Source organism: Anser anser (genome assembly GCF_964211835.1).
Source record: "Anser anser genome assembly, chromosome: 8".
In the NCBI taxonomy this organism is placed as follows: domain Eukaryota; kingdom Metazoa; phylum Chordata; class Aves; order Anseriformes; family Anatidae; genus Anser; species Anser anser.
In genome coordinates, this window is record NC_139728.1 from 12,206,010 (window position 1) to 12,232,382 (window position 26,373).

The 26,373-nt window shown below is 40.9% G+C and overlaps 3 protein-coding genes and 1 long non-coding RNA gene across 21 annotated transcripts in view; 2 read left to right on the forward strand and 2 right to left on the reverse strand.

The window, feature by feature from the left end:
* Positions 1-125: 125 nt before the first annotated feature.
* Positions 126-3,125, forward strand: MRPS14 (mitochondrial ribosomal protein S14). Of its 2 annotated transcripts, none has more exons than XM_083846208.1 (3): positions 126-404; positions 975-1,133; positions 2,803-3,125. In XM_083846208.1, exons 1-3 carry the CDS (start codon positions 141-143, stop codon positions 2,983-2,985), a joined length of 606 nt encoding a protein of 201 aa, XP_083702334.1. In that variant the 5' UTR covers positions 126-140; the 3' UTR covers positions 2,986-3,125. The 2 variants fall into 2 exon arrangements, with proteins under 2 accessions (XP_083702334.1, XP_083702335.1); XM_083846209.1 differs by lacking the exon at positions 126-404 and adding an exon at positions 477-629.
* Positions 3,126-3,284: 159 nt separating this feature from the next.
* On the reverse strand, positions 3,285-9,777 carry CACYBP (calcyclin binding protein). The gene is made up of 6 exons (XM_083846210.1): positions 9,619-9,777; positions 9,124-9,316; positions 8,348-8,444; positions 7,686-7,785; positions 6,342-6,436; positions 3,285-4,831 (listed from the first exon to the last, which is right to left on the reverse strand). The coding sequence occupies exons 1-6, from the start codon at positions 9,637-9,639 to the stop codon at positions 4,672-4,674; spliced, it is 666 nt and encodes a 221-aa protein (XP_083702336.1). The 5' UTR covers positions 9,640-9,777; the 3' UTR covers positions 3,285-4,671.
* Positions 9,778-10,120: 343 nt separating this feature from the next.
* On the forward strand, positions 10,121-16,814 carry LOC310903293. The gene is made up of 2 exons (XR_014587435.1): positions 10,121-10,666; positions 12,269-16,814. It is a non-coding gene; the product is annotated as an uncharacterized lncRNA (long non-coding RNA).
* The window catches only part of RABGAP1L (RAB GTPase activating protein 1 like), a 249,466-nt gene continuing 238,753 nt past the window's right edge, over positions 15,661-26,373 (reverse strand). For 16 of the 17 annotated variants that reach the window (XM_083846183.1, XM_083846185.1, XM_083846168.1 and 13 more), the window contains 6 exons: positions 23,378-23,488; positions 21,068-21,172; positions 19,808-19,891; positions 19,213-19,284; positions 17,676-17,873; positions 15,661-17,290 (listed from right to left, as the gene is read on the reverse strand). In XM_083846183.1, the coding sequence (XP_083702309.1) occupies positions 17,135-17,290; positions 17,676-17,873; positions 19,213-19,284; positions 19,808-19,891; positions 21,068-21,172; positions 23,378-23,488 (726 nt within the window). In that variant the 3' untranslated portion in view covers positions 15,661-17,134. Of the gene's footprint in view, positions 17,291-17,675; positions 17,874-19,212; positions 19,285-19,807; positions 19,892-21,067; positions 21,173-23,377; positions 23,489-25,735; positions 26,364-26,373 lie in introns of those variants that run through there. The other variant, XM_083846178.1, reaches the window with a different exon arrangement.

The following is a 26,373-nucleotide window of genomic DNA, read 5'->3' on the forward strand; positions in this document are numbered from 1 at the left end:
TGTATGCTTCAATGTCACTGCATCACATTTTCCTGATGGAACTCTCCCCCCTGTCATTTCTACAAACTTTCCTCTCCCAACCTCTGATCCTTTTGGAAGACGGGTCCAGAGGTTTTTGTGGAAGCTGCCCATTCACCCTAATGAAGGAGGTATTACAGAGGCTGACAACTGCACTGGCATATAAAACACAACCCTCTGAAGTGGTTTGGGTTCTTTACTTTTTCCACCCACAGCGTGGGTGGAAAAGCAGAGGAAATTGTTTCACTGTAGCAGGAGAGACTGAGCACAGATCCCAGCCACCGCTGCTGGCGTCCACCTCTCCAAACTCCTGCACTGCTCTCGCCTCAGGGAGCGGCTACAGCCAACATCCAGAGCTCTCTACAGTGCAACTCCTTCACATTGCTGTGAGTTTTCAGCCGGACAAGCCACGTTTTTAACTTCCCTCCCCTCACAAGCACCACCGAGGCTGTCGATGCGGGTGGACAGCACCGCGCCTGCGGGCTGCGGGCGGGCTTCCAGTCAGGGCGAGGCCGGGCAGCGACCGGTAGCGGCGCTCGCGGGGGCCCAGGCGTGGTGCCGACAAGATGGCGGCGGCCGCGCTGCGCTGGGCGCTGCGGGCGGCTCGGCAGGTCAGCGCCACGGGCAGCCCCCGGCCGCCGCCTCAGGGCGCCGCGGGACGAGGCGGCGGCGGGCACGGCCCCCGTGGGGCTCCGGGGGAAGCACCTGAGAACAACTCGGGGCGGGGGGGGGGGGGGACGGACTAAATTGTAAGGTTATTTGTGTCTGCTGGATGATAAATTCCGCGCTGGCTTTTGCGAACTAAAACGCGTGATAGGCGAAATGCCTTAGGAGCTGCACTGCGAGAAAGGAATTAGGAAAAGTCCGACCAATACAAGTTTACGGGATTAATTCGTACTTGAATTGGGCAAATCAGCGAAACGACTGTGGGTGCTGTTTTTTTTTTTTTAAATTAGGTTCTCCCCTCACCATGCACAAGACAAGTGCGGAGCTACTTCGTGGACTGGAGGATGCTGCGTGATGTGAAGAGGAGGAAGCTGGCGTACGAGCACGCTGACGAGCGGCTGCGGATCAACGCCATCCGAAAGAACACCATCTTGCCCAGGGAGCTGCAGGTACTGGGCCGCTGCCCTCAGCTGGGCCCTGCGGGGCACGCTGTGAGTGCTCCATGGCTGCTAGTGCAGCTGTGGGCGCTGCGTTTAAAAACCGACCAGTTGGACCAGGTGGTAACAACAGGGCATGCTCCTGGCTTTGTTGGTATTATTTAATTAAAAATAGGCAATTTTAGCTTTTTGCATGAGCTAGAAGCACATAAAATTTGCATCAGATCTGGGCGTTAGATGTTTTTAAAAGTATACGTATTCACTGCCCTGCAGTCAGCCTTCCTTAGAAAGCATTAAGAATATTTTCAAGTGTTTGAAATACTCTTAAAACATTCATGTACATATGTGGTCTGATCATGCCTAGTTGTGGGGATATACTTCCATTCTTAAAAGTCCTAGGAGAGAAAGTATGTGAATCTGCTTTTACATACTGATTTTACCATCTTCTTGGCAAGTCTAGTTTGTGTTGAATGTTCTCCTGAGGTTGGGGGGCCAGATTGCAACTGGCTTTTTTGGTATTCCTCAGCTGCTTTTGTCACCTTTTGAAGTCACAGTTTTAGCAGCAGTTAGAATGAAACAAAAACTCCAGGAAAGTAATTTTTACCTCCTCTACACAATGTTATTTGGACTCCAAATTTAACATCTTAAAAGAAGAAGCTATGAGTTCTCTGAAAGCATAGGCTACTTTCTTAATAAAAATCCTAGGAATTAAGAAGGCTGAAAAAAATACTGTGTTTGGCCCTACCAGATAAATTGTTACGTATACAGGCATATACACAAGTAAGGTGCACAATGGGACATCAAAAGCAGTAACTGCAGAATGTTCCAAGACAAAAAGTCCCACTGACCTTGCCTTTACTAAAGTTGAAAGTCACGTGGCTGCTCTCTTGATCCTGTCCTCTTTTGAAGGCAAGGATCCCCTTACAAGATAGCCTGACATTGCTTTTCAGCACTCCTGCAACATAATGGGAGTTTTTGTAGTCCAGCATCAGACCTTCATTTAACCACCATGGTTTCCTACCACAGGATTCTTTAAGCCCTTCTGTCCTTAAAAATTTAGCATATTAGGAGTGCTACAGTTAAGACGCTTACCTAACCTCAAGCATCTTCTTTTAGACTGCATTTCCTGGCTGAACATACTTGTTCTGAAATTCCAGTTGCTGTGACCTGGTGCTTTCTGAAAACTATTTTTGCTCTTTTGTACAGAGAAAGAACATTCTTAAGCCTTCTCATTAGAACAGAGACACTTTGACTTGTCCTTCTCTGCCTGTAGCACCTGTTGAAGTATGAAATCCCTTTTATTGACATCAAAGTATATTACATAGCAAGGCAGTTAACAAGAAATGGATTTAAATTCAATTCAACTTAAAGGACTAGCCCACCCTATTTTTACTTGGCTTGAGGTTGTTCAGTTTGTTTCAGCTTTTACTTTTGGCTTGAGCTTGTTCAGTTTGTAGTAAGTTTAAATTTTAGGCCTCCCTGTAGATCATCTTACATTCACTGTTAGGATGCCCAGAAGGAAGGGCAGGAGGAAGTTTACTATCAAAAGGTCAAGCATACTCATGAGGTAAGGGTAGCATGTGGTGATACCTATTTTACAGCTCAGCTTTGAGGTCTGGAAATAAGACCTCATATTCCCAGGGAACATAGTTAAACTCTGTGCTGTGGTCTTCTGTTTTAGGAAGTGGCTGATAAAGAGATTGCTGCATTGCCACGGGACAGCTGCCCTGTGAGAATCCGAAATAGGTGTGTCCTGACATCGCGCCCTCGGGGGGTGAAGAGGCGTTGGAGGCTGAGCAGAATCATTTTCCGCCATTTTGCTGATCATGCTCAGATGTCTGGGATACAGAGGGCCATGTGGTAGATCACTGCATGGATGTACATTGAGGCAGAAAACACACAAGCTCACTTTGTGGGTTCAGGACTGTCCTGTGTATGAGCCCAGCATCAAACTGATACAGAAGGAAGAGCCATGCTAATTCATTAAATGCATTTACTAGATTGTGACTGGTATGCTGCTTTTTGTCAATCAGCTGATAACTGTACTAAGCTGGTCTGTGTGAAAGGCAGTTTTATTATGAGAGGAGAAAAAAATCACTGTTGCAGAACTAATCTGTGGGTTGTGATATGGGCAACATCAGAAATAAAGACATACAGCATAGGCTCATTTAAGCACTTTTTTTGTCACCATACGATCGTGTTCACGATGGTAATTTGGGTAAAAGCATAAGTGAAACTGCAGAACAGGGCAAAGTAGTATTCCACCATGAACAAGGAGCATGAACTGAAAAATAAAACATGGCCTTAGGTTTAGATACTCTTGCTATGCAAACTTAATACATGTACAAACAGAGTGGATAAAGGACCTGTTAGAAACTACAACATGCTAATATTCCTCTCCTACTTACAGTGCAGAGCTTGGTCCAGTTCTTTAATTACAAGGTAGCAGTTAAGTCCAGACCACAATAGGAGAGTAATGGCTTGATTAATTTGGCAAGTAACATCAAATAAATTTGTCCTCGGGAAAGACATGAGAAGGAAGCAGGAAGGAAACAGTAACCCCAACCAAGCCTGCTGCTAAGTTCATGTTTGCCATGTACTCTTCTTCAAAGCAGGGCAATAAAGAGGAAATGGCTACTCTGTCCCTCGCAGTAGCAGGGAGAGGCTGCAATTAAATAGGCCAAGTCGTACTACCATCAGATGGAAGACACAGGCAGCACGTTAAGAGCAAGCCATCACCTTCAATTTTGTCAAATTTAGGAGCATAAGCTATCTTAGTATACTACTTACTCTGTTACCTTAAAACTCTTCAAAGTTGATAGGAGATAACGAAGCTTGTCTCTTTTCATTATGTACTGCTAGAGCCAGGGTGAACTCACTAGCTAGCATCAGCAGCTCACTGCTCTCCTGTGACTGATGCCACCTCAAAGACACCCCAAGGAGGTCAGAATTAGCACAGAGGTTTAAGAGCTGTTTTCATTTTCAAAAGCCGTAAGAGGCTAAACAGGCAGTAGTTAATTTCTAAGTAATCGATCAATTTTAATACCACATCATAAACGTATTTTTTTTCTGCTCTACTAGCAAGTGCACTGTCTTGAGATAGTGGTTCTACTTTCTTCAGCACTTACCGCGTTTTACTGTTCAACATACTTTCCCACATGTAATCAAAAAACCCACCCCGGCAGTTAGCGTGACACTAGTCCCAGTAACCAGATGGGTACCATTGTCACTTGCAACAGAGAGGCCTTGACCCATCTTAGGTTAGGATTCCTTTTCTTTTACATTCTGGTCTCAGTTTCAGAAAAGACTCCACTCATCTGAGATGCTTTTTCAGGGAGGGGTAAGGATTTACCTACGCTCCACTCTTCAGGAGATGGTGAGCCACTTGACTGAAGGAAATGCTTTATAAGCTATTTTATTTAAATATTTTCTCCAACCTGAAATGGAAAATGACTGTCTTTGCTTGGAAGAAGGTTGTGTAAACAATGATCTTTGCAGCACAGTGAGTCTCACATGGAAGATCAATATTAAGGCGGCCCTTAGAGTACTTTCAAATATCCATTGGTATGTCTCCTTTGGATTGCTTTTCTCTGCTTTCAACCCAGGCCTTGTTGATGGTGCGCTTCATTTCATCATCCCCTTCTGCATACATCTTTTTTAAAAGGTTCATAAGCCCTTCACTAGGATCTGAGGTGTCATAGGCAGCCTTCCTGCAAGATGGATACATACAAGAATATGAGGCATATCTAACAATTCTCTGCAAAAAACAAATACTAATATTTGTTAGAAACATTTTGGTAACAAGATTTTGCTTTGGCAAAGTCTTAGACTGTGGAAGTCTTCAGTCACACCTGCCACCACATAAAGAGAGAGAATCCTTAAGGGTCCACTCAGAGTAAGTGCAAGTCCACTTCGAGCTGTCCCATTAAGGATAACAGGAAGCATTTTGCAATGAACATGACCCTTGAAGCACCACCCAGAATTAATCCTACAGAGCAGTACCCGAACATAACAGACCCAGAACGTGCCAACATAGGTAGTAACTAGCATAGCTGCAGGCTACCTGAAAAACATGCAGATGACAATAAAACAGCAGAGGGAGCAAGATACCCAAGTATGGGGCTAGCTACGAGCCTCAAAGTCCTGACCACTTTCAGAAAGTAGCTTGTCATACTGTAAATCTCCAAGCCTTTGAATATGGCAGCAGTATTAGTCCTGACAGGCTGGGCAGCGTATGGTACTTCTCTGCACAAGACATTAAATAAAATGACCCAGTCCCTCCAGCAACGCGTATCAGTAGTCAAATTGCCTTCTCCTGATCTCCAATGCTGTTTTTTGGGATGGGAAAATAGTTTTGCTCTGGTTAGCTAGGACTAATCAGTTTAAGCAAGTCACCCTACAGAGATACACAAAGTGATTAGTCATTGGCAGGCCTAAGTGTCTCAAAAGTGAGTGCTTCCACACTTCAAGGTGGGTACACACACTTCTTTGGATGAAAACGTGTTTATTGTAAAACAATATAAAAGTATTATACACAAAATTTTCTATTTAGATATATTAAAAAAAAGTATCCAGTCTGCAGGTGTCTCCTGCTGTAGTTTATCACCCTTTCATATCCAGCGCCTAAGCTGCATGTAGGATCCCAAGCACTTGAAGCAAAGTAATCTAAATTAGCTTGAGATTTCGTACAATGATCCAGGTAAGCAAAAACCTGTTTTGCCAGAAGGATACTGGGGTTTTTGTGCAGGCACTTCAAACACATATGACAAAAAATTATTTTGACCAGCGTAGCTGCAGGGAATATATACTTAGCTTAAAAACAGTCAATCTCACTAGAGCAGTTCTTGAAAGGAATGCAGCCAGCAAGATATAACTGACTCTTTATTTGGTTAATTATCTCTAGCACTTACACTGCAGGTCTTATCTATCACATTTCCAATGATGCAACGTTCATCATTAGCAATAACTCAGTAGAAGAGTGGCAGACAGCTGACAGCTGCTCAAAGTGCACCTCCCTCCACAAAAAGAGCGCACTAGAAGTGCACCAAAAGAAGTAATTGTATATATACTAACCCAATGATTCTCAAATACCTTATGGCCTTATCCCCTAGAGCAGCAGTTCTCAGTTTGACTACACAGGCGAGAGAAGAGTTGAAATTTGGGAAGCAATTTGGGAAACAATTAACAGAAGATGAGATAGAGGAGTGCAGAGACACTTACTCTTTCTCTTTACTTTCTTTTTCCACTTGAGTAAGACATTCCCATTTTTCCTCCCGCTTCTTCCTACACATCACAAGGACTGTGTCCGTCTTTATCTGTATGGAGAACAGCAAGACATGAGTTTAGAATACTTAATAAAGGATAATAGTTACAATCACAATGAATAAGATGAGCTTATGACGTAAGCCTCTTTCTATCCCTGCAAATTCCTGAAACGTTTATTTCTGCTATTGATTTTAGGTAATACATAGAAGTTACAGTATCTATTCAGCTTCAGGGCACCAAGTCATAACCTCACGGTGGAGGGATTAGATGGCATGATTGATGTAATACTAGCACAGTATTATAATACTGACACTATAGCATAGTACTAATTCTATGGTAGAGAAGAACATACAGTGCTGTAAAAGCACCATTCAGTAATTTTTAGGATACTAAATGTATCCAGGATTGTCTGGTGACTATATTTACAAGAGTTTTTAGAAAACCATGTTTTGGTAGATGCTTTCCCAACTCATTTTTCCAAGGGTAAGAAACTAGTTTAAGGGCATTGCTTAATCTTGCAGTATGTCTGCAAGTTAAAAGCAAAGACTGTTTAATTGCAACCCTGACCTTAATTTTACAAAACCTCTGCATGCCACAGCAAACAAAGTTCTGCTTGAGCTTTGGCTTAATTCAGAAAGCAAAACGACCACTGCTTGTTTTCACACCGTATTAAAAATCACTGGCACATCACTCTCACTTATTTCAGTTGTTTTAATTTTACACTAGCCTAGTTTTAGAGCAATTTCAAATTGAACTATTATTTAGTTCAATAATGGGCTTTGGTTCAAAGGTGCTACAAGTAGCAGAGTAAGAACAGCCATTACCAGTTGCAGTCATCAGCAGTGAAGCGTTGCTAGTGTTCAGTGCTGAGCAATGCACCCCCAAGAAAGCCAGAGCTAGTTTTAGACACTGTTTTGGGCATTGTACCTCTTTAAGCTACCCAGGCTTTCAGTCTGCTGTCAAGCCTCCAATCTACTCTAAAATTGCGAAGAACACAAATAGATGCTTAGTGGAATTTTCTGCTTAATTATTTCTGAAATCCTGTTGGAAAGCTATTTAGAAAAGTCTATAGTATCTATTCATGATCTTTTGGGGTAGAAGCTCATGGTCTCCAGAGATTGATTCCACAATTGTGACAACTACAGATTATTACGGATCGTGTTCATAGGGAAGACACTTTATAGACAAATGGTTAGACACTTTATAGACTGAAGGTTAGCGCTGAACCTCTTAAACTAGTCAGCAAACACGGTACTGTGTAAGGGGCCTAAAGATCTGTAACAGATGGGATGCACTGACCTTCCTAGAGCTGCCTTCCACAGAGATGGGTTTCAGGAGGTTGTTGAAGGTCATGGTGTAGTTCTTCCCGTTCAGATTCTTAACTAGAAGATCAAACGACCTGGAACCAGAAGGTGGGGGGAGGGAAGGCATAAAAATATTCCAGCTGGTGGAAGACTGTTCTACCCTGCCACCAAAAACAGTGTCTGAAAGCCCTTTAGCATGTTTATTTCTTGGGCACTTCACCTGGCTTGAATTACTTTCTACTCAAGGTTTCCAAATCTTCAATTGGATTTAATACTGAGTACTGAAAAGGACCTACTCAGACTTCACAACAAATCGTTAGGGTTCTTTTTATCTCACTGGCCTCCTACAACCTTGGAAAGGCAGATTTATTTAATCAACATTTCAGTTCTATTACCATCAAAAAACAGGGCTAACACTACATACCTTGTCAAGCACAATGAGATATAACAAACATTTTTAAATTAAAGGAAAAAAAACGCTTTAAGGAGGACTATACTTAAGGGTACGTGCTAAGTAGATAAATAGAAGGGGGAAGAGGGGGGAAGCATTGGGCATGGCTGACCCAGAACAGCACTCAACAAAACACATTCCTGCATTGCAAATAACTTTCTTCAACAGTGCTCTCCTGGTGGCATAGTGCAACAAGATCAACTCACCTCTCTGTGAAATTCACCTGCACATTCTCAGCTGGAAGCTTCTGAACTCCATTTAAAGAGATGTAAATCTTAATAAACTTATCTGACTGATCCCAACCTGCAAGTGAAAAAGATTAAGGTCTAGCTTCCATCCATAAACTTCACACATTCCATTCTAACATCCCCACAATGACCATGACCTATGCCTTGTTAAAACAATCTTCAGAGAAAGAAGGGATAGACGTGAATTAGACAGGAATAATTCAAGAGCAAAAGGAGGTCCACACATAGCCCTGTTCCCTAACTTTTCTAAATTTTGTGAAAAGCCATGTATCAACTCGGGTAAAAGGACAGCAACCCTGTATGCGCAGGGGGGAGTCAGAGGTAGAGATCTGGTTTTGCTGCAGTTTTCATGACCCACTTTTCCCCTGCACAGCAAGTATCTTGAGCAATTCCTTCTCCTTTCACCTATATGACAAGCAGAGAAGCCAAAGCTCACTCTTTAATTCTTACTAAGCGTTAGGCAATGGAAAAATACTAGCTGATACACCAGGGACCCCTAAGACATTCCACCAGTACAGAACAACTATCACACAAGCAGAATTAACGTGTACCATGGTTGGGACAGCACAGGAAGCGCACAGAAGCTTTTAAAGTAAGGTCTCCAGTATGAAATTAACATTTGCGAAAACTTCTCTATAGCACTAAATGGTAACTGTAACTCACACTAATGCCACCTAGGCTTCTCTTCAGGGAGATGCCTAAGCTATAAAAAGCATTAAGAAAAGTAAACCTACCGTAATTGTTTATTTTCACCGTGTACCCTCCTAGTGATGACTTTTCTTCTTCTACCACATCTTTCGGCTTTGGTAGAGGCTGATTCTTGATTTCTAGCTCTAGCTTGTGCTTTTCTGCCACCAGCACATCACGAACCCGCTTCCTCGTGGCTTTCACAAGCAATTCTTTAACCTCTTCCAAATCTTTCTGCAACTGGTTTGCAAACAAGAGACCACAACAACATGAGTTACACCCTCCTTTTTAACCCAGGTTCACCGCTGAGCTCTTTATAGCACCTCCAAGCCTACCGGGTGCAGCAGCCTCAGATTTCCCAGCTCAGCAGCCGCCCACCCCTCCGTGCCCTGCTAAGCACGAGGCCGCCTGCTCCTCGCCCCTCGGCCACCAATATTTTAACTTGCCCACCCCGCTGCCCCCGCGGGTGCCCTCTCCCCGTGCTCGGCGGCTCGGCACGCCCGGGGCCCGCGGCCGGCGGGGGGATGGAGGCGCCCGCTCACCTCCTCGCGCGCGGCGGCCATGTCGCGAGCGGTGCTGCGCGGCGCTGCGCCTCCCTAGCGGCGGCTCCGCGGCCCCTCTGGAACCTTCCGGCCTCCCGCCCCGCGGAAATGGCGTCGGCTGCCTCCTCCCCTTCCTCCGGGAGCCCGCCGCCACCTTCCGCCGGCCGGACGGAACGGGAGGGGCGCGGACACGGCGCGGGGCACGGCAGGGTAGCGGCCGTTGGCGACCGTTAGCGACCGTTAGCTGCGCCCTGAGGCAGCGCCCCGGCGGTAGCTGAGGGAGCGGCTCCTGGCCCGCCGCGGCCGTGTCGAAGCGACCCAAACAGGCTTTTTGCGATTGTTGAAGTCTTTCTTGGCACCCTGCCGCGGGCAGGGGGAGCTTTGATGACAGACGGTGCTCTTGTGGAGAAGACTTGGAATGGCTTTCCTGAGTTATTTCTACCGGAGGTGCTCAAAGAGAAAAGTATACCGAAATGTGTCTCACCACCGTTACTGAGTCAGTGTACTAAAAATAATAATAATAATAATTGTGTATTCCCAGGTCTCATTCAAGCACTGAGATTTCTCAGAGGAGGAAAAATAAAATGCACTGACAATCTTTCAGTGGTGGAAAGATTGTGAGTGGAAGAGTCAGCGTTTTCCTCTAGGTGTCTTATAAAAGATAGAGCCCGAGGCAGGATTCAGCCACTCCGTGTTTGAAAAGCAACTTTCTTTAAATGAAAGGGTGCCAGATACTAACACCTAATTTATGAAATTGAGGAATGTCAGCTTGCTTGTTGATTTATGGATTTATGGGGCTTTTTTTTTTTTTTTTTTGGTTCCTCTTCTAAAGTGGCCATTCAGGAGTGAATTAATCTGTAGAAGTTTTTTTGTTTGTTTTTTTGTTTTTCCAAGGTATGGAGGAAAGAATAGATCCCATTAGGAGAAGAAAATCATGGAAAACCTGAAGCCAAGGACTGGTTTTCAAGGCTGAATTCCACAAATCAGTTTTGACAGACATTGTACTGAAGTGTTTGACATAACCCTCTGATCCAGTGCTTCAGAAACTGTTAGTAACTAACTGAAGAGCTGTAATAACCAACTCTGTGGTCATGTTTAATGTTCACAGTACTGAGCTTCAGCTTGCAGATTTTCAGCCAGAATATTTGAAGCTGGGCCAGTTGATTTTATCTGGAAAAATGTAATATGGTCATGCTTATTTAATGGGTTTCTGTCTCTTGATGGCTCCTCCTGCTCCCTGCTTCTTTTCCTTCAGGCATGCTGCCCGTTTCTCTTGCACACTACTACGGCAGCATGAAGTCCTTAACAGCCACTCCTGCTTCCCCACTGCTGTATATGAACAACTTCTAGGAAAGGTGTACTTACTAGTGTGTTCTCTATGCTGGAGACTCAGAGCAGCGTTTGGAGAGGAGTACCCAGGTGACCTGTTAGCTTTCTAGCACAGTGCCTGTCCGCTGGAATCCTGTGGTACAGGTTATCCTTGTGCCCGGGTACACTATACTGCCAGCTGAGAATTAGCTATGGAACATACACGTTTTGGACAGCCAGTCTGTGGAGCCAGTGTCCTAGCACAACGGTGCTGCTTGAAAATAACCAAGTGGAGTGAACTGTACCAAAAAACCCAACTCAACAATTTGCTATTGCAAACAGATTTAAGCTGTTTCTTAAGTGGCTTATGAAAATAAGCACCTTATTCCCATTTTGTTTGCATTTCCATTTATTTTACAAGGCATCGTTCACACAATGATAACAAGGTACTGATCCAAACAATTCTGTAACAATTAAAAAAGTAAACATTTGTTGTGACCATGTACATTAAATTGCACTTTTAATAACAAGCATTACACTTATATTTCTGTATTATACTTTATATAATACATGGATTTGTTACACAAGAACTGGCAGTAATAAGCTGTTCTCAGTTAAATGTCTTACAGCACTATAATGCTCTTTTTTCCCCAAGTCTATCTAGTAAAGTATATTTTATAAACTAGGGCCATAACCAGATAACGAATGCAACTACAAACCTGGAAAATGTCATTGTTAATCAGCACGATGAAGCTGCTCTCTATTTTCAGTGTGCTGAAGTGAAGCCACCTTGAATGGCAGACAAAGTGCTCTGGATCAGAATCATACTTGATTAGACCCTTTTCTGCTTTGCCATCTTTTCCCTGTTTAAATAAGCCAGAGACTCCTCTTACATGGGAAAGCAATAATTCCCAAAGCTCAAGAGAGCTCCTGGTAGTTTTGAAGGTGGTATCAGTACCACTGTGTCCCTAAGAGTTACTGGAAGGAGGGAATTGGAATCTGGAGAAAAAGCTGAGAACATCTGCTTTTGTTTTCATTGGTAGTAGCATCCATGTATCATATAAAATACAAAAATAAGAGAAACTGAAAGGAAATTAGTACAGCTCAAGATTCTGGTGGTATCAAATCACAAATGAAGTCTGTGATACCAAATCCTTTTGCTGTATTTATCCCTTTGTGATTCAGTTTCCTATATATTATTCTATATATAAGATATAGTTTTCCAAAGATACATATATATTCCTTTACAGGTTAAATAAAAGCAAGTCCCACTGAATAAGAAAATAAGAGGAAGTAATGTTCTAGTTCTCTACCCATATCTTTTTTTTTATTTTTTTCCCAGGTAAAAATAGCATGAAATACATTCAGTCGCAAAGCAGCTGGATTCCAGGAGAAATGGAGAGCCCTGTATTCCTGGAGGATTAACCTGTACGTCTTAAGTCATGATCCTGAAACAAATTGTGTAGACGTCTGAGTTAGAAAAGTTAGGATCTTCATCAATGCTGATAATTAGTCATCCAGTTCTAAATTCTTTGAATTTCTCAAAAACAGCTATGGATTAGCCCAGTTTTAATGGCTGCTGTGATGTATACATAATCTAACTTGAAAGGTCCAAAAATCAGTACTTCATTGTATCTCCCCTTAGTATTGTTACTTGGAAAGAGGTAACGGGACAGCTCCCAGTAGGGTATTAGCATAATAGATGGAAATAGAATCTAGTTCAGCCCTTCGCGTTTGTGAGAACAACGTGATGCCTGGTGCTGTGTGCACCCACAGCCCTGGGTATGCACAGCGTTGTGTGTTTTGTGCAGCCAGCTGTAAGCGTAACAGCCTCTTCTGCAGGGTTTAGCTGTAACAGAGGCATGCTGGTCAACCAAAATGACATATAGTAGGGTTTTCCCTTCAGCAGCTGGGAGAAAACCAGCATTGTAAGACAACAGAGTTTCTGTTTTCAATGCCAAAGGTATTTAGACTTACTAGATTACATAGAAGTATGGCAATTTTCCTTGAGTCTAACAGGAAATCAAAATAAGAGGTATAATTCTCTGACACATACAAGCAGTTTCACAGATCTCACTGAAACTGCTTAAAGAAGGGAACAGAGTTCCCTGTTTCCTCTGGAGAGAGCATCAATTTCTGATGTGTTTTTTAAGTTTCTTATGCCAATAAAGTTAGATTTGTATTGACTTCTAAGTGCCATGTTCAGTCAGTGAGTGATACCGGGACACTGAAGTCAATGAGCTCCTTTGTGCTTTGTCAAGGGCCTGAATTATTTCTGTTAGACGTTGGAGCTCCCTCTCCTGTTGTAAACAGCTGTCTTTATTCCGTGTTGTTTTTCACACAATGGCACAGGTGAAAGCATCTATTTAGAAGAAATTTTAAGGGCAAACCAAACAGTTTTAAGAACAATTTTAAGAACAAAACAGTTAAGACTAACAAGGAAAAAAATTGCTTATCTAACATGTACATTAGCTGTAGCAAATTAGAGAATATACTAATTAACAGGAAAGACAAAGAAATGTCAGCTGGTAGTACTGAGTACACTGCTGACTACCTCTCCTGATACAGATTTTACTAAACATTCACAGGTACGGACCTCAGGGACTTTGCAGTTTCTCGGGCAGTTTCTTGGATTAAAGCCACTCATGATATTTTCTATGTTACTGTCTTTAATTCTTTCTAGGTACGTTTAGGATTTGTTAAAGTAAGTGAAGTGCTATTACTTTAGTGTAGTACGTTTGAGTCACAAAGATAATCCAAGACTAGTTCACAGATGTACTGCATAACTAAATCAGCCTTGCTTCATTTATCCTGTAAAGTGTTACAGTCAAAGTAAATACTTTTTAAAGTGGAAAAAAGCAGTTGTGTGGGGTTTTTTTATTTTTTTTCGTATTGTATTGGGCATCTCAGGAGAAGATTAGAATCTGACAAGATAAAGCAGTTGTACTAAAAATATTCTTTGGAGGTTTGTCCCTAATCAAAGTAAAGGCTTTATTTCAGAACTTTGCATTCTCAATAAAATTAAAAAATAATATTTAGTTCCATAAAGATATATTTATAACATTCAAATTATCTTCAATACAATTTTGATGTTGATACATAGTTTGATACTGACTCAGGAGAAAAAAAAATGATTCACTCTAATCTTAAGAAGTGGGTTCCAGGGCCACATGAAAATAAGTTTCAGCAAGACTTTGATGATGTTTCCCTCTGAAAATCTAAATGTTGAACCAGCTATCCCTGACAGATCAGTTGGTCTGGGATATGAGCATTTCTAGCAAGTACTCCATCAACCACTGCTGAAAGGACTAATTAAAACAGACTTTTTTTCTTACAAGAAACTGTGTATCTCAACAGCATGTACAGTCAGCAGGCAGCTTTAGCTTGCCTGGTTTAATCCTGCAGTTTTGCTGCTTTCCTTGTTTCTGAATTTAACTATGCTCATTCATCTAGATAATGACACAGAGCTATTTTTCTCATTCTTTCAGTAATTTTGAGAAGATAGTTTCCACATAAATATTACTCTTCCAAGTGCCTCTGCTACAAACGCTACCTGGGATGCACAGATGGAAGGTGAAAGTCGCTTACTGCCCTTACGTCACTGCCAAAAGTGGATAATTCAGCCATTGCCTTCTGAAACATTTTTGCTGCTGTGAGAGGCACAAGGTAAGCCAGTTCCTATCCTACAGGGTTTCAAAATCATCATGGCTAGCAGGTAGCAAACATGTATTTCTCACAGAAACTCAACTTCCACAATCAGAGAGATATTACAATGAGAAGGATGAAGGTGTGCCAAAGCTAGTTCCAAACACAGAAGCTTATTTAACAATTCTTTTTTGATGAACTGGGGAAGTACTGCTCCCATTTTCCACTCATCCACTCACTCTCTCTCATTGGACCCTTTACATGATGTAACACATTGACTTGGCAAAAGACTAAATGGGGAAAAAAAAATCAAGACTTTTTTTATTTTTAATTTGAATCACCTCTAGTAAGTGCCATAAAAAGAACAGGGACATGACTGTACATCAGGGAGCTGGAGGGGTAAGGTCTTTGAGCAGCAGTGAGCTGTTACATGAACTCAGCTGCTCAGGGAATCACAGTCTTAACTTTTTTTTTCTTTTTTTGATTATTACTGCATTTTTCCAATCAAGGTTTTAAATCCACCTGTAAGTATGATTTAAGATAAAAGACACGAGAAATGTGGACACTTGTCCAGCCATTGGTGTCACTCATCAGCACAGTACTCTCAACGTACCAATCAAGTGTTCTTAAGTGTCACTTCAAATTTATTACACAGTTTATTTCAAGCATGAAATGGTACTGATAAGTGAGTTAATAATGCTAGGTTTAGGTAGTCCACAGAATGGAAACATCTTTGCAAATATTATTAGCAAGTGACCAGGACAAGAAAGATTTTTTTTTTTCTGTTTGCAAAAGAGATCCCTTCTGCTTTTTCCTTTTTTTTTTTTTCTCCTCACCCTGTTAAGGTTTCCAGATAATCACTGTTCTTGCAGGTACTTTAAAAAATACCAACATTTTAAACTCCTTATTCTTAGAGGAGAGTTAGAAGTTCATCACAGGATAGCTATGTCAGGACAGTGATTATATTTTGATCTCTACTTCAAACAAGTGACTGCCTTTCAGAATTGTTCCTCTGGCACAAGTAAACATTAAATTTGTACCACCCTGTTTGAAGTAATTCGCAATTATGCTTGACAACAAAGCACAAGATGAGTATCATTAAATTTTATTGTACAAAACGGACAAGATATGGCATTCCTTTGAATTAAAAAAAGATCAAAAGAGAACAAATGTACTTGGAACAATTTTGTAAATGGAACAATTAATACACAACCTTTTGTCCAGCAATGATATTTATCTGCAAGACCACCTTATAGACATGACAAGTATAATTAAAAAAATATTCCATCAGTTCAAGCAATAGTTTAATTTTCCATGAAAGAAGTATTTCTATAAACACTTTATGTTCAATCAAAACAAACACTTTTGAATTTTCTTACCTTAGAGATATAAAACAACCAGAGAGGTTTGGGAATCATCAGAGAAGTCTATCCCATGGGAAAAGTCTAAGTTTGGTATTCCAGTTGAAAATGTTTTTATAAAAATAAGTAATACCGATATAGCATTTCCTAGCCAAATATTTATAGCAAATTGATCTTGTTTTTGTGGTGATTTATTCATCAGTGCAGCAAAAGCCTGTTGTTTGTTTTATTTGATACCTCACTTCTGTGTAAAACTCAAAATTTGAATATAGACCCAGGGAAAAGGTTTTGTTAATTTTATTCATAAAAGCTACCCTTTATTGCACAGGACTTACAAAAGGTCAAAACTATGCAAGGTTTTCACTTGGCTTATCAGCAAAACCACTGAAAAAATGTTGAACAGTTTTCCCTTTCTCGCAGTGGAAGGAATTCTTTCTTGGCATTCTTAGTATAAACATGAAATAAAAAAGGGGAACTAGGTAACTATGTTAAATTCCAGTTCAGTTGTAAATAAACAACAGTGCTACTCAGTGCTACAAAGAACTGCACTATTTGCATTTCTGAAGAAAAAACAATCAAAACCATGAAATTATCAGGGAAGCTCACAAACAATTGTGCCAAGACAGTGCAAGACTATCTTTGCTTCTTTGCTATGGCCTAAGCTTTACAAAAAGTGCTTTTCTGCAGGACGTAGTCACTGCGATAAACTTCTGAGATGGTCCCAGGGCATAAGTTATCCTAGACACACACACACTAGTACTTGTTACACTGTGCTTTCTGTGAAGAGATTATGCTGCAGTACTTTACATTTTCCATTCTCTCTTCCTCCAGAAGAAAAAAAAAAAAAACCTTCTATGCAAGATAAAAATAATTTTGAATAATTAGTCATGTATTAAAGAACTAGTTTTGAATTATTTATTCATTTTAACATCTAGTCATATAAAATAAAGTGTAAAAGTATGAAGGTATCAGAACGTGGCTTTCAGCAAGGCAGTTTGGGAAGTAGGAATTCAACATAAAACAGAATATTTTTCCCCTTTTGAAAAGGATCACATCAGAATGAATGAAAAACATTGAAGAATTTCACTTCAAGCCTGCACTCCTGCCTTTTGTCCTTTACCCAAGAGGAGAGACCACTGGAAGAATCCTCCAGGGTTTCAGTTGTGTTGTTCTTTGTGCTCTTGTATCAGGTCTGGCTGGAACTATGTACTGCCCTCTTTGGGTGGCAGGGGTTGCTGAAGCTGCTGTGGTGGCTGTGTGCCTGCGGCAGTTTTGATAGAGTTCAGAGTTTTGCTAAACCAAGAGTTCTTGGCAGCTTGGATTTCATTCATAAGGGCTCCTCTCTGGTGCTCCAGCTCCTAAGAAAGCAAAATGGTCAGAATTGATAAAAAAAAAAAAAAAAAACCATAAAAGAGCATCTTCAGACTCAGTTTCTTGCAACCTCCCAGGCACTGGGGAGAAAAACACTGAAATCACTGAGACAGTACTTAGACATACAAATGGAAATCTCTATTCTTTTGTTCTTCTCTCTTTTTAAAAACAAACAAGCAAACAAAACAAAAAAAAAAAACAAAAAAACAGACAATCCTAAGATTCTGGAAGTTCACAGGTATACAGTAGGTACAGGCATATGCTCCCTTTAGCAACGTTTTTTTCCCCATGATTCATAACTTGCACAGATCAACTTGGACAGAGTACGACAAGGCTAAGGAGACTGCCCTGCAGTACCTGCATTCCACGTACCTGAATTTTGCACTTGGCTTCCACAAGCTGCAGTTTGGTCTGTGCAAGTTCCAGCTCCATCTCTCTCAGCTGCTTCTTCAGTGCATCCTTCTCGTCATCTGTTTCTATGCCTTTATTCTCCATGCTTAGAGAAGGCAGCTTCAGTGTCCCCTCCTTACTGAAAATCTCACTGCAGTGTTTGCAGGCCATCACTTTACCCTGAAATAGCCAGAAAGCTCGTTTTTAATCCATGTTACAGGAGTTGCTCTGTTTCCTGGAAGAGCCATTTTTATGTTAGACTGCCTTTCTGTGCTGAAGTTTTCACACTTGACATTAAGAGAATTTGAGAAGTTCTTGAACAACTTCCTGAGTGCATGAAACAGTATAAAGAAATCCTAAAGCCAATTTAGCATGCTCTGTTAATGCCTTTGCTCCTCTTCATTACTCAAACCTTCTTGCTACCAAAGCTTTTTCATATTTTGCAGTATTTATGTCAGCATAATTCAGAAGAATAAATTACATGCTGGGAACTTCCACAAAAGCACTTGACCAAATTCATACAGATTTTGATATTTCCAAGAAACCCAGGTAACTTTTCCACATTTCCAGAAGGAAGCAGTCAGCCTGTGTTTGCTGCAAGGGACAATACTGCCTTCCTGATGCTTGGTTAGTGTCCCAGGGGACGGTCCTTTTTGCTAACAACATCTGACACACAGTAGTAAAGTTTTCGTGCTACCTGGCGAGGTGAGCCAGCCGCTCATGGCTGAAGATGTAGCACAGCTGGTCTGGGTCACAAGCAAACACAGGATATTGAACTGTTCAGCAAATTATAGGAACATCTATACTAGTGTATTTTTGGATGAATAACAGATAAAAATTGTCACTACAAAGCAACAAATCAGGTTCAGCTTGAGTACTAAGGAAAAAACTAGAAGTTATAGCAGAGAGAAAATGATTCTGCCTACTCAGTAGTGACACAGAAGAGGGATGGAATTACTACCTGATCAGGAAATATTTACCATCAGTGCAGATACTAGTAATGGGGTTTAGAGAAGGGAGAGGAGGAACTGCTATAGAAATTCTGGGTATGAACCAAGTTGTGCTAATTACTGAAAACTGTTTTGCTTAACTTACACGGTAGGCAAGTGTAGAAAGCCAAAGATAAACAGTGTCCTAATAGCAATGCTGATCCCCTCCAGCACGCATGCTGGAGTAGCAGCACGTTTTCTCCTCTAGACAGCCATCTTTTGTTTTCATTTAAAGCAAACATCTAAGTAAATACAGCCTCTGTACATTTTTGCCAAAAATATACATTTCTACATGAAAATCTATATGCACTTCAGTTTGAGAGTTCCAGCCTGTATGATACAAGATAAAGAACACTGGAAGGAGATACACCCTTGAATTATTCACATTGCATGAAAAATGCACGTGGAGCTATCAGCGCAGCTGTTTGGATGTTACAGTTGTCGCAATAAATATCACTTCCCCTTTTTTTTTTGTGTCACTGACCACACTTGCGTTAGAGCCATCCTGTATGTAGAGGCATCACTCTCACCTTCACAACTTCCAGTTCATCTTTACTGGCTGCCTGCTGTTTTTCCAGCCTGGTACTCAGCTGGGAACAAATCTGGAGCAGAGAAAGCAGTCTCTTAGATAAAGTTTATTTTATTAAAATATTACTTAAGATTTTTGGCATTTTTTTTTTTTAGAGCTAACATTTCTTAAATTCTGCCTCACACAGGTAGGTATGTGTGTTCCCCCTTAACAAATCCACTGCTGGGGATAACTGAGACCGAAAAATATGGCAGCATTCAATACAGAACTTGAACATGGACACCAGAACATTTTATTGATTATCTGGTTTATGTTTCCACTGGTTTATGTTTCCACTGCATTATGTCACACAGCAAAGAAACATTCACCCTACAGTACTAAAAATAGCTTAAAGATGGGTTATTCTTGATTCCCCAAATTAGCAGACTATTAGGAAAATCAAAAAGATTTACCACAAATTATAATGCTTTCTGAAAGCCTAAAACATAATGTATCTTATTTAAAGAATGAGATAAGCAACTCTAAAATTTCAGCTCTCAGAACAGGTTGAAAAAAGTTTACAAATAAATAAAAGAGAGTGTCTCTAGAACCATTACCTGTTTATAGTCTGCAATAATGGCCGTAGTTTTCTTAATCTCAGATTCTGCCTTCTCTAGTTGCTTCCTGAAGACTTCCTTCAGCTAAGAGTTGAAGGAGAGAAGTTACACAGTACACTGTGTAAAAAAAAAGCTTTCCAAATGCATCATCAAATTGTTCTCTCAAAGTCTTGCTGTGTGTACAACAATTCTACATCTTTTTCTACTTCTGAAGAACTGGAAATTAGTAAGAAAGTCTGTTTTACTCAATATACAAACACCTACGATAACAAAAAAAGTCTCTACTGTGATACAGTGTATCACTGTTCAGAGAACTGTCCTATACAGGAGTTTTCTTTCTCCATGTTAAATAGTGCAGCATGGTCCACAGTTACATGCTTTATTGTTGGGTTGTTTGGTTGTTTTCCCTCTGCACAAGGTTTGGGCAGACAAATTGTTTGTTTGGAGATGGAACAGGGGAGAAGAATCTCTCAGCACTATCACGCTCATCTCCAAAACAGGAGAAAAAAAAAACTGTTTTAGTTGCCAACAGAAACGGAAGCAGGAATCTGTTTTAGTTGTGCCAGCTAACTCATTCCTCCACCGTTAAGAAGCACTAAACATGGAGAGCCATTTAAGCAGGATTAAGGCCTCCACTGCCTTTTATATACTAAACACAGAACTTGTAGGGAGAGGAAAAAAAAAGAAAAAAAATCGATTGTTACAGTCACTGTTATCAAATGGCAAAAATAAGAGTCCCTGTATCACTCTCAAAGCATACTCAGGTGTACATCAGTATTCAGCACATAAGATATGTAGGATCAAAAAACTAAGACTGAACATTTTGCAACTGAGTGAGGCCAGGTCTGGGCAGCAAAATCACTCCAACCCTCAGTTCTGTCCTGTTGATTCTAACTTCTGAGAGGAATGCCCATAGCTTTGTTTCAGTGAACCAGCAGCCTCTTAGAAGGCAACAATTCCTCCAGTAACCCTCTTTAGATAATTAAGAGACATCTGATCGTGCCTCCTTAGTTGTGACTGCTTACCACCTACGAAAATGATTGTTATAATACTGCGAAGGGAGTAAGATATGGAAAATTGGACATTCAGGAAAACACTGAAACATGTACTTAGAAAAAAAATACCCTGGCACTTTGAACTTCTAACTAACACTGCATTTTGAAGACAAAAATCCCTTCCGTAACCACAATACATTCGTGCTTTTCAGATTATCCTTTTGCTTGCATTCAGCTTAGTGGGAAAGACTGGAGAATGCCTTACCTGAGCGGTTTCCTCTTCCTGCTTCCGTTTCTCTTCCTCTGTCTCCACTAGTTTCTGTTTGGTCAGGAGAAGTTCCTTGTTCAAAACATCAGCTTTGTCTTCAGCCTAGGATTAGAAACACTGGTGTAAATCATGTTATCTGTGCCAATATAAGTGTATTGGTGTATATAGATCTCACAAATACTGCAGCTTCAGGATCTAGAGTTGCCTTTTCCTGCCCTTGGATGGCTCACCCAACCTATTTTGTAAATGAAATTCCCTTTTCAAGTAGCTATTTTCTAAATTATTTCTTTGTGCTCCAACTGTGGAAAAGGACCCTTTTGTCAAGTGTTACCCATGCCCAGGTGACAGGTAAGCATAGATCATATGTCGTAGTACAAACGATATATAAAATATTTTTGTTGGGAATGACATTAATGTAAGAGAAGAAAGCATGATTCAGCTCCTGTCTAACTTTAGATAACTCATTTCATTTTTCTATCTTTCAGGCTAGGTGCCTGCACTGTACCTTACAAAGCATCAGAGCTTAGGCAAGTATAAGAGACAAACAGAACCATCAGAAAAAAAGGTTTGTTAACAATTATTTCCTGGAGAAACTTGATACTGTATGCGTCCTGGAGAATACAAACTTTCTCCTTTCTTTAAAGGGCCAAGCTTATGTAGATACATACTGGAAATTTTTTGGATTCTGTGAGCACTATCCTCACTGATCACTGGATTGAGCACCAGGAGAGAAATGTATTTTTCAACAACTGGATATATTCTGTTGACTTCCCCCACTGGGAGATACATACTGCACCACATCACTTTTACCACCCAGTTACTGAGCAGAACAGGCAATGACTGTAGTCAAATATTACTTGCTGGAAATATAAGAGGGAAAATGATATTACGAACAACAACAGCACAGATACTGTCTCTGACCTGCACTTTGTTTTTCTCTACTACCGATGGTATTAGCTTATCTACTGCTACAGTGTTAATTATTAATGAGGGTGTTAGTGGTGACTGAGAGCAACAGAAGCAGCTCCACCAAGACCTCGTCTGAAGAGATGGACTACGGATTTCTGCATTGCTCAATGTGTATACAAGGCTGTATGGGAGAAAGGAAAAATGAGAAGCAACAGAACGGACAAGGGATAAGGCTGACATCTCAAAACAAAAGAGCTCAGGGATAACAAAGGTATTTTTGACAGAAGACATGTTTAGGACATACTTTGGAGGATCAACTAAAAATCTTTCCTCCTTTTATGTGGTCATTCCAGGTTTTCCAAGCACCTGCTATGGTGTACAGTATCACCTCTCCTTGCAAGTGAGGAGTGCAGCAGCACAAAGCTTTTCCTTCAGTGCCACTGAACTGAGGTGGGGTGTGAGAACACTTAATGGAGCCACTCATCTGCAGAAAAACTGCTAAAATGCAGGAGAGCAAAGAATGGGGCTGGCAAAGGTACATGTCTAACAGCTTTGTCATGACACTTCAGAACACAGCAGGGGCAGAAGCAGATATAAAGCTGCTTTACATTCCTGGGGAAGACAGAGCACCTCAATGCAGTGTTTTTGTCTTTTACACCACAATGCCCACTCCAGCAGGCAAAGTGGTTATCTGCCCGTGCTTGCTCGCCAAGGTGCCTCAGATTTTTAGAATCACACGAATCCACATCAGAAGAGCCTAGCTGCCAAGGGTCTGACTAAATAGAAATACACTACTGTGGCCAATGATGTTTACAATTCTGAGGTTAGATAAAGAAGCCAAATAAATAGAGAAAATCAAATTGAGAGACCCCTGCAGGAAAAGATTTTACATTGTAAGAGGCACTACAGCCTTCACTAAGCAAGATGCTAATCATGAGGGGTGGTGGAATATGGCCCTCCTGTATTCCATACCACACCACTTCATTCTCTTTTAATTTAGTTGGCTATACTGAAATTGCTGTGAAAAAAATAGATCCACATAAGGTAGCAGACATTCTGCAAAGCAACTTCCCTTAAAATCAGTCTTTCAAGGAATATGTGATACCTTTTTCCAGTAAACGTTTGTTCTTTGGTACCTGCCTAAAAGATTATGGCTTACATTTTGTAAAATGAACCGCAACAGAGAAGGTGCGGTCAATGTTAATGATACACTGCTGTGTATGCCTATGCCTGCATCCACGTGGAGATACAGCAACTAGAATTAAGGTTGTCAGGAAAACAAAGGCACAAATACCAATGCTTTTAATTTTGTGTAAATGCTTTCACTTGAGCAAACAACAGGGCTACTAAAACTAGTATTGCTAAGCTGGAGCTTGGAGCCATCTCTTTCAGCATTACCTGGTCCAGGTCATTCCGTAAGGCAATTTTGCTTGTAACAAGCTCATGGGCAAGGTCATCGTTCTCCTGCTCCAGCCTCATGCTAGCTTCTTGGAGCCTGCGATTTTCCCTCTGCAGAAAGAAAGGAACAACCAAAAGAGGAAGTTAACTCTTACTGATATTAAGGAGCGGTAAGCGAATATGTTGTATGTATAAAACACTGATAAGGCAAGAGTGCACATCAAGACAGGACTGCTGCTCTGGGAAACAACAGTGAATTAAGCCAGCAGTGCAAATGCAGCAATTCCACTTACATCCCAATGGTTATGTTTGAGTCACGTAAGTGACACACTGATTGTAGGATTTCTCTGTCAAAAGTAAACACAGTCCTCTCAATAAAAACATCTGCTTTCTGATTCCTCCTCATCAAAAGAAATAAGACAGATAAAATCCCACCCAGCAGCAGTGAACAGGGAGATAACTCAAAATGATGTTTCCATGTAGAAAGCTGTCCTCTGCTCCATTTTACAAAACCTCATCTGCAGGCAATCCATAAAAATAGTCCATTCTGGAGATGCCGTGGTACCAACCATTCGTCCTCTGTGGGACCAGTAAAGAACAGCATTTAGAAGGGAACTCCTTATAGCTCATATAACACGTACATCCTCCTGTACGCTTTCTCTGTAACTTGCACCAATGACAACAGGTACATTTTACAGGACACCTGCTGAGAAAAAGTGCCAGATGGAGAGGGGACATCAGTCCCTGAGTACAGGTCCAGAACCTGTTCTGCCCATGATGCACAACAACACAAAATGTAGACCTTCAAGACTGCAGGCCCTGCTCCTCCCCTACACGCACCTCCTACCCGCTCCACAAAGGCAGAAACGACTACGTAGAGCACTAACTGGTGAAGGAAATGCATTGGGAAAAAAAAGAAAACCAGCAATTCATGTTTCTTAAAAATCAATTTATGTGACTGTTATTTAGGGCTGAGAAGCAGAATTATATTCAGAAGGTATCTGTGGGTTGGTGGACTTCCAGGAGTCTGCATCAAATCCCCTGGCTTCAGAAGAACACAGCGAGGTGAGCCTGATACAGATGCCCTTCTCAAACAGATTTTGAGACAGCAAAAAAAAAAAGCTGACATTCAGTCACATGGTGACTGCAAAAGAGACTGGAAAGGGAATCTGTTTGCTATGGAAACTCAAGAAAAATGCGAAGTTCACATGGAAGTTTATAGATGGAGAAACAGTAACCTACATGCTAACATCTCAAAAAGGGCACTTGAAAGGTTATGTTCTCCTAAGACATACAGTAAAAGGGAATATATTAACAGCACTTAGAACAACAAAATAATTCCAAGAGTTGCTCATTGAATGTTTTCCTACAAAACATGATTTCTTTGCATAAGCATATTATTCACCAGTCTTCACTTCCTCTTGCTCACCAGCTATGCTCAAATAATTCTTTCCAAAGCTCACCACAGTGAAACAACTGTTTTTCATCTGTTGCAAAAAGTTTTTGCATGCTTGTCTTAAAAAAGGACAACTACAGTTCTAAGAGGATGCTAAAAAAGGTCTCTTCTTTGTCTTAGCTTCCTCTGCGGCAGGAAGCAGAACCTCTGCAAATACTTTCTCCTTAATGGGACATTATTGTGTAAGTGGATTGTGCACTGCCCTTTACAGGAAAGTAAGTTCATTTCCTCCCCAAAAGACTGTACTTTAAATAACTTTGTTTTGTTACAGAAACTCTAAAATACTTGTGATTTCATGCAATTAAAATAACCATTGCTAAAAGACACCTAACTTTGGGGATTTTTTTAAATCGCATCATATTCTGTTTAAGACAAGGAATTTTTAAAAGTAAAATTATCCTGTAAGGATTATATATACTTTGAAGCATAACAGCAAATTGCTATCTTCAGTAATAATAATAATAAAAAACTCCAATGAAGCTTTATTTCTGTATTTTGTTCAGACCATCCAAGAAGTGTTGGTTTTTGTAGACACAGGTCTGTCAGTGAGCAGTTACCAAAAAGTCATAAGTTCACTTAAAAACTGGGACAAAATCAGGACTGTATTACTGTCAGGTGCTACAGCACCAATACCTTTTCATAGGGATGTTGCTTAGAGCAAGGAATCAGCAAATTCTTAGACTTCCACAAAATAACCCAGAAAGAAGTTTGCTTTAACATTTTTGCTATGCTTTTGCCAAAAGCTTCTGTGTCCGCAAAGCAAGCTGCACGGTGTGAAGTTCGGAGTTCCTGCTTTGCATTCGCAGACAAGTGGAAAGCAAGCTACGTGGTTGGAAATGCGCTATCCTCCTCTTAAACTGAAATTTACACGGTACATTTTTAACAAGTTAAATATCTCTTACCTTGGACATCCAGTCAATAGCTAAGAGCTGAGTCTCTCATTGGGCCACCTTTACTCTTCCTCCACACAGGGCAGTATGTGCGATTAGATGGTTTGTCCTTTCCAGCTCCTCCCCCCAGATCTAGCAGTGAAAAACTGCCTCCTTCCTCAGGAGGAAACTCTTATCTGCTTACGTCTAAATAAAACCTAACGTTACACAATGAAGACAAAAATATCAAACAGTGCTTTTCGTATCTAGCAAACTACTTCCGATGCCTCTGAGAAATACACAGGGTTTTTATAAAATACCAGTTGCAATGGAATGAAGCTCAATAGATGGAGCTGGTTCATTATAGCAGGACTCGCAAGCAGTATTTTGTAACCTGACGTGAGCCAACTAGTCAGACCTGTTAGTTGTCCTTGGTGTAAACTGACAGCTTCCTCCCTTTTCTCTAGACACCACTAACAATTTACTGACTATACCAACGATTTCCTTCTCTTCGGTATCACCCAGTTTCTACAATCATTAAAGCACAAGATTCCCTCTTTCCCAAATTCCTCTTTCCTGTTACAAAAGGCATCTGGTGAACTCTTTTAAAAGGAGGATACTGCATTTCCAAAAGGGACAAACACCGCTGGTACGGACAAACACAAAAAAAC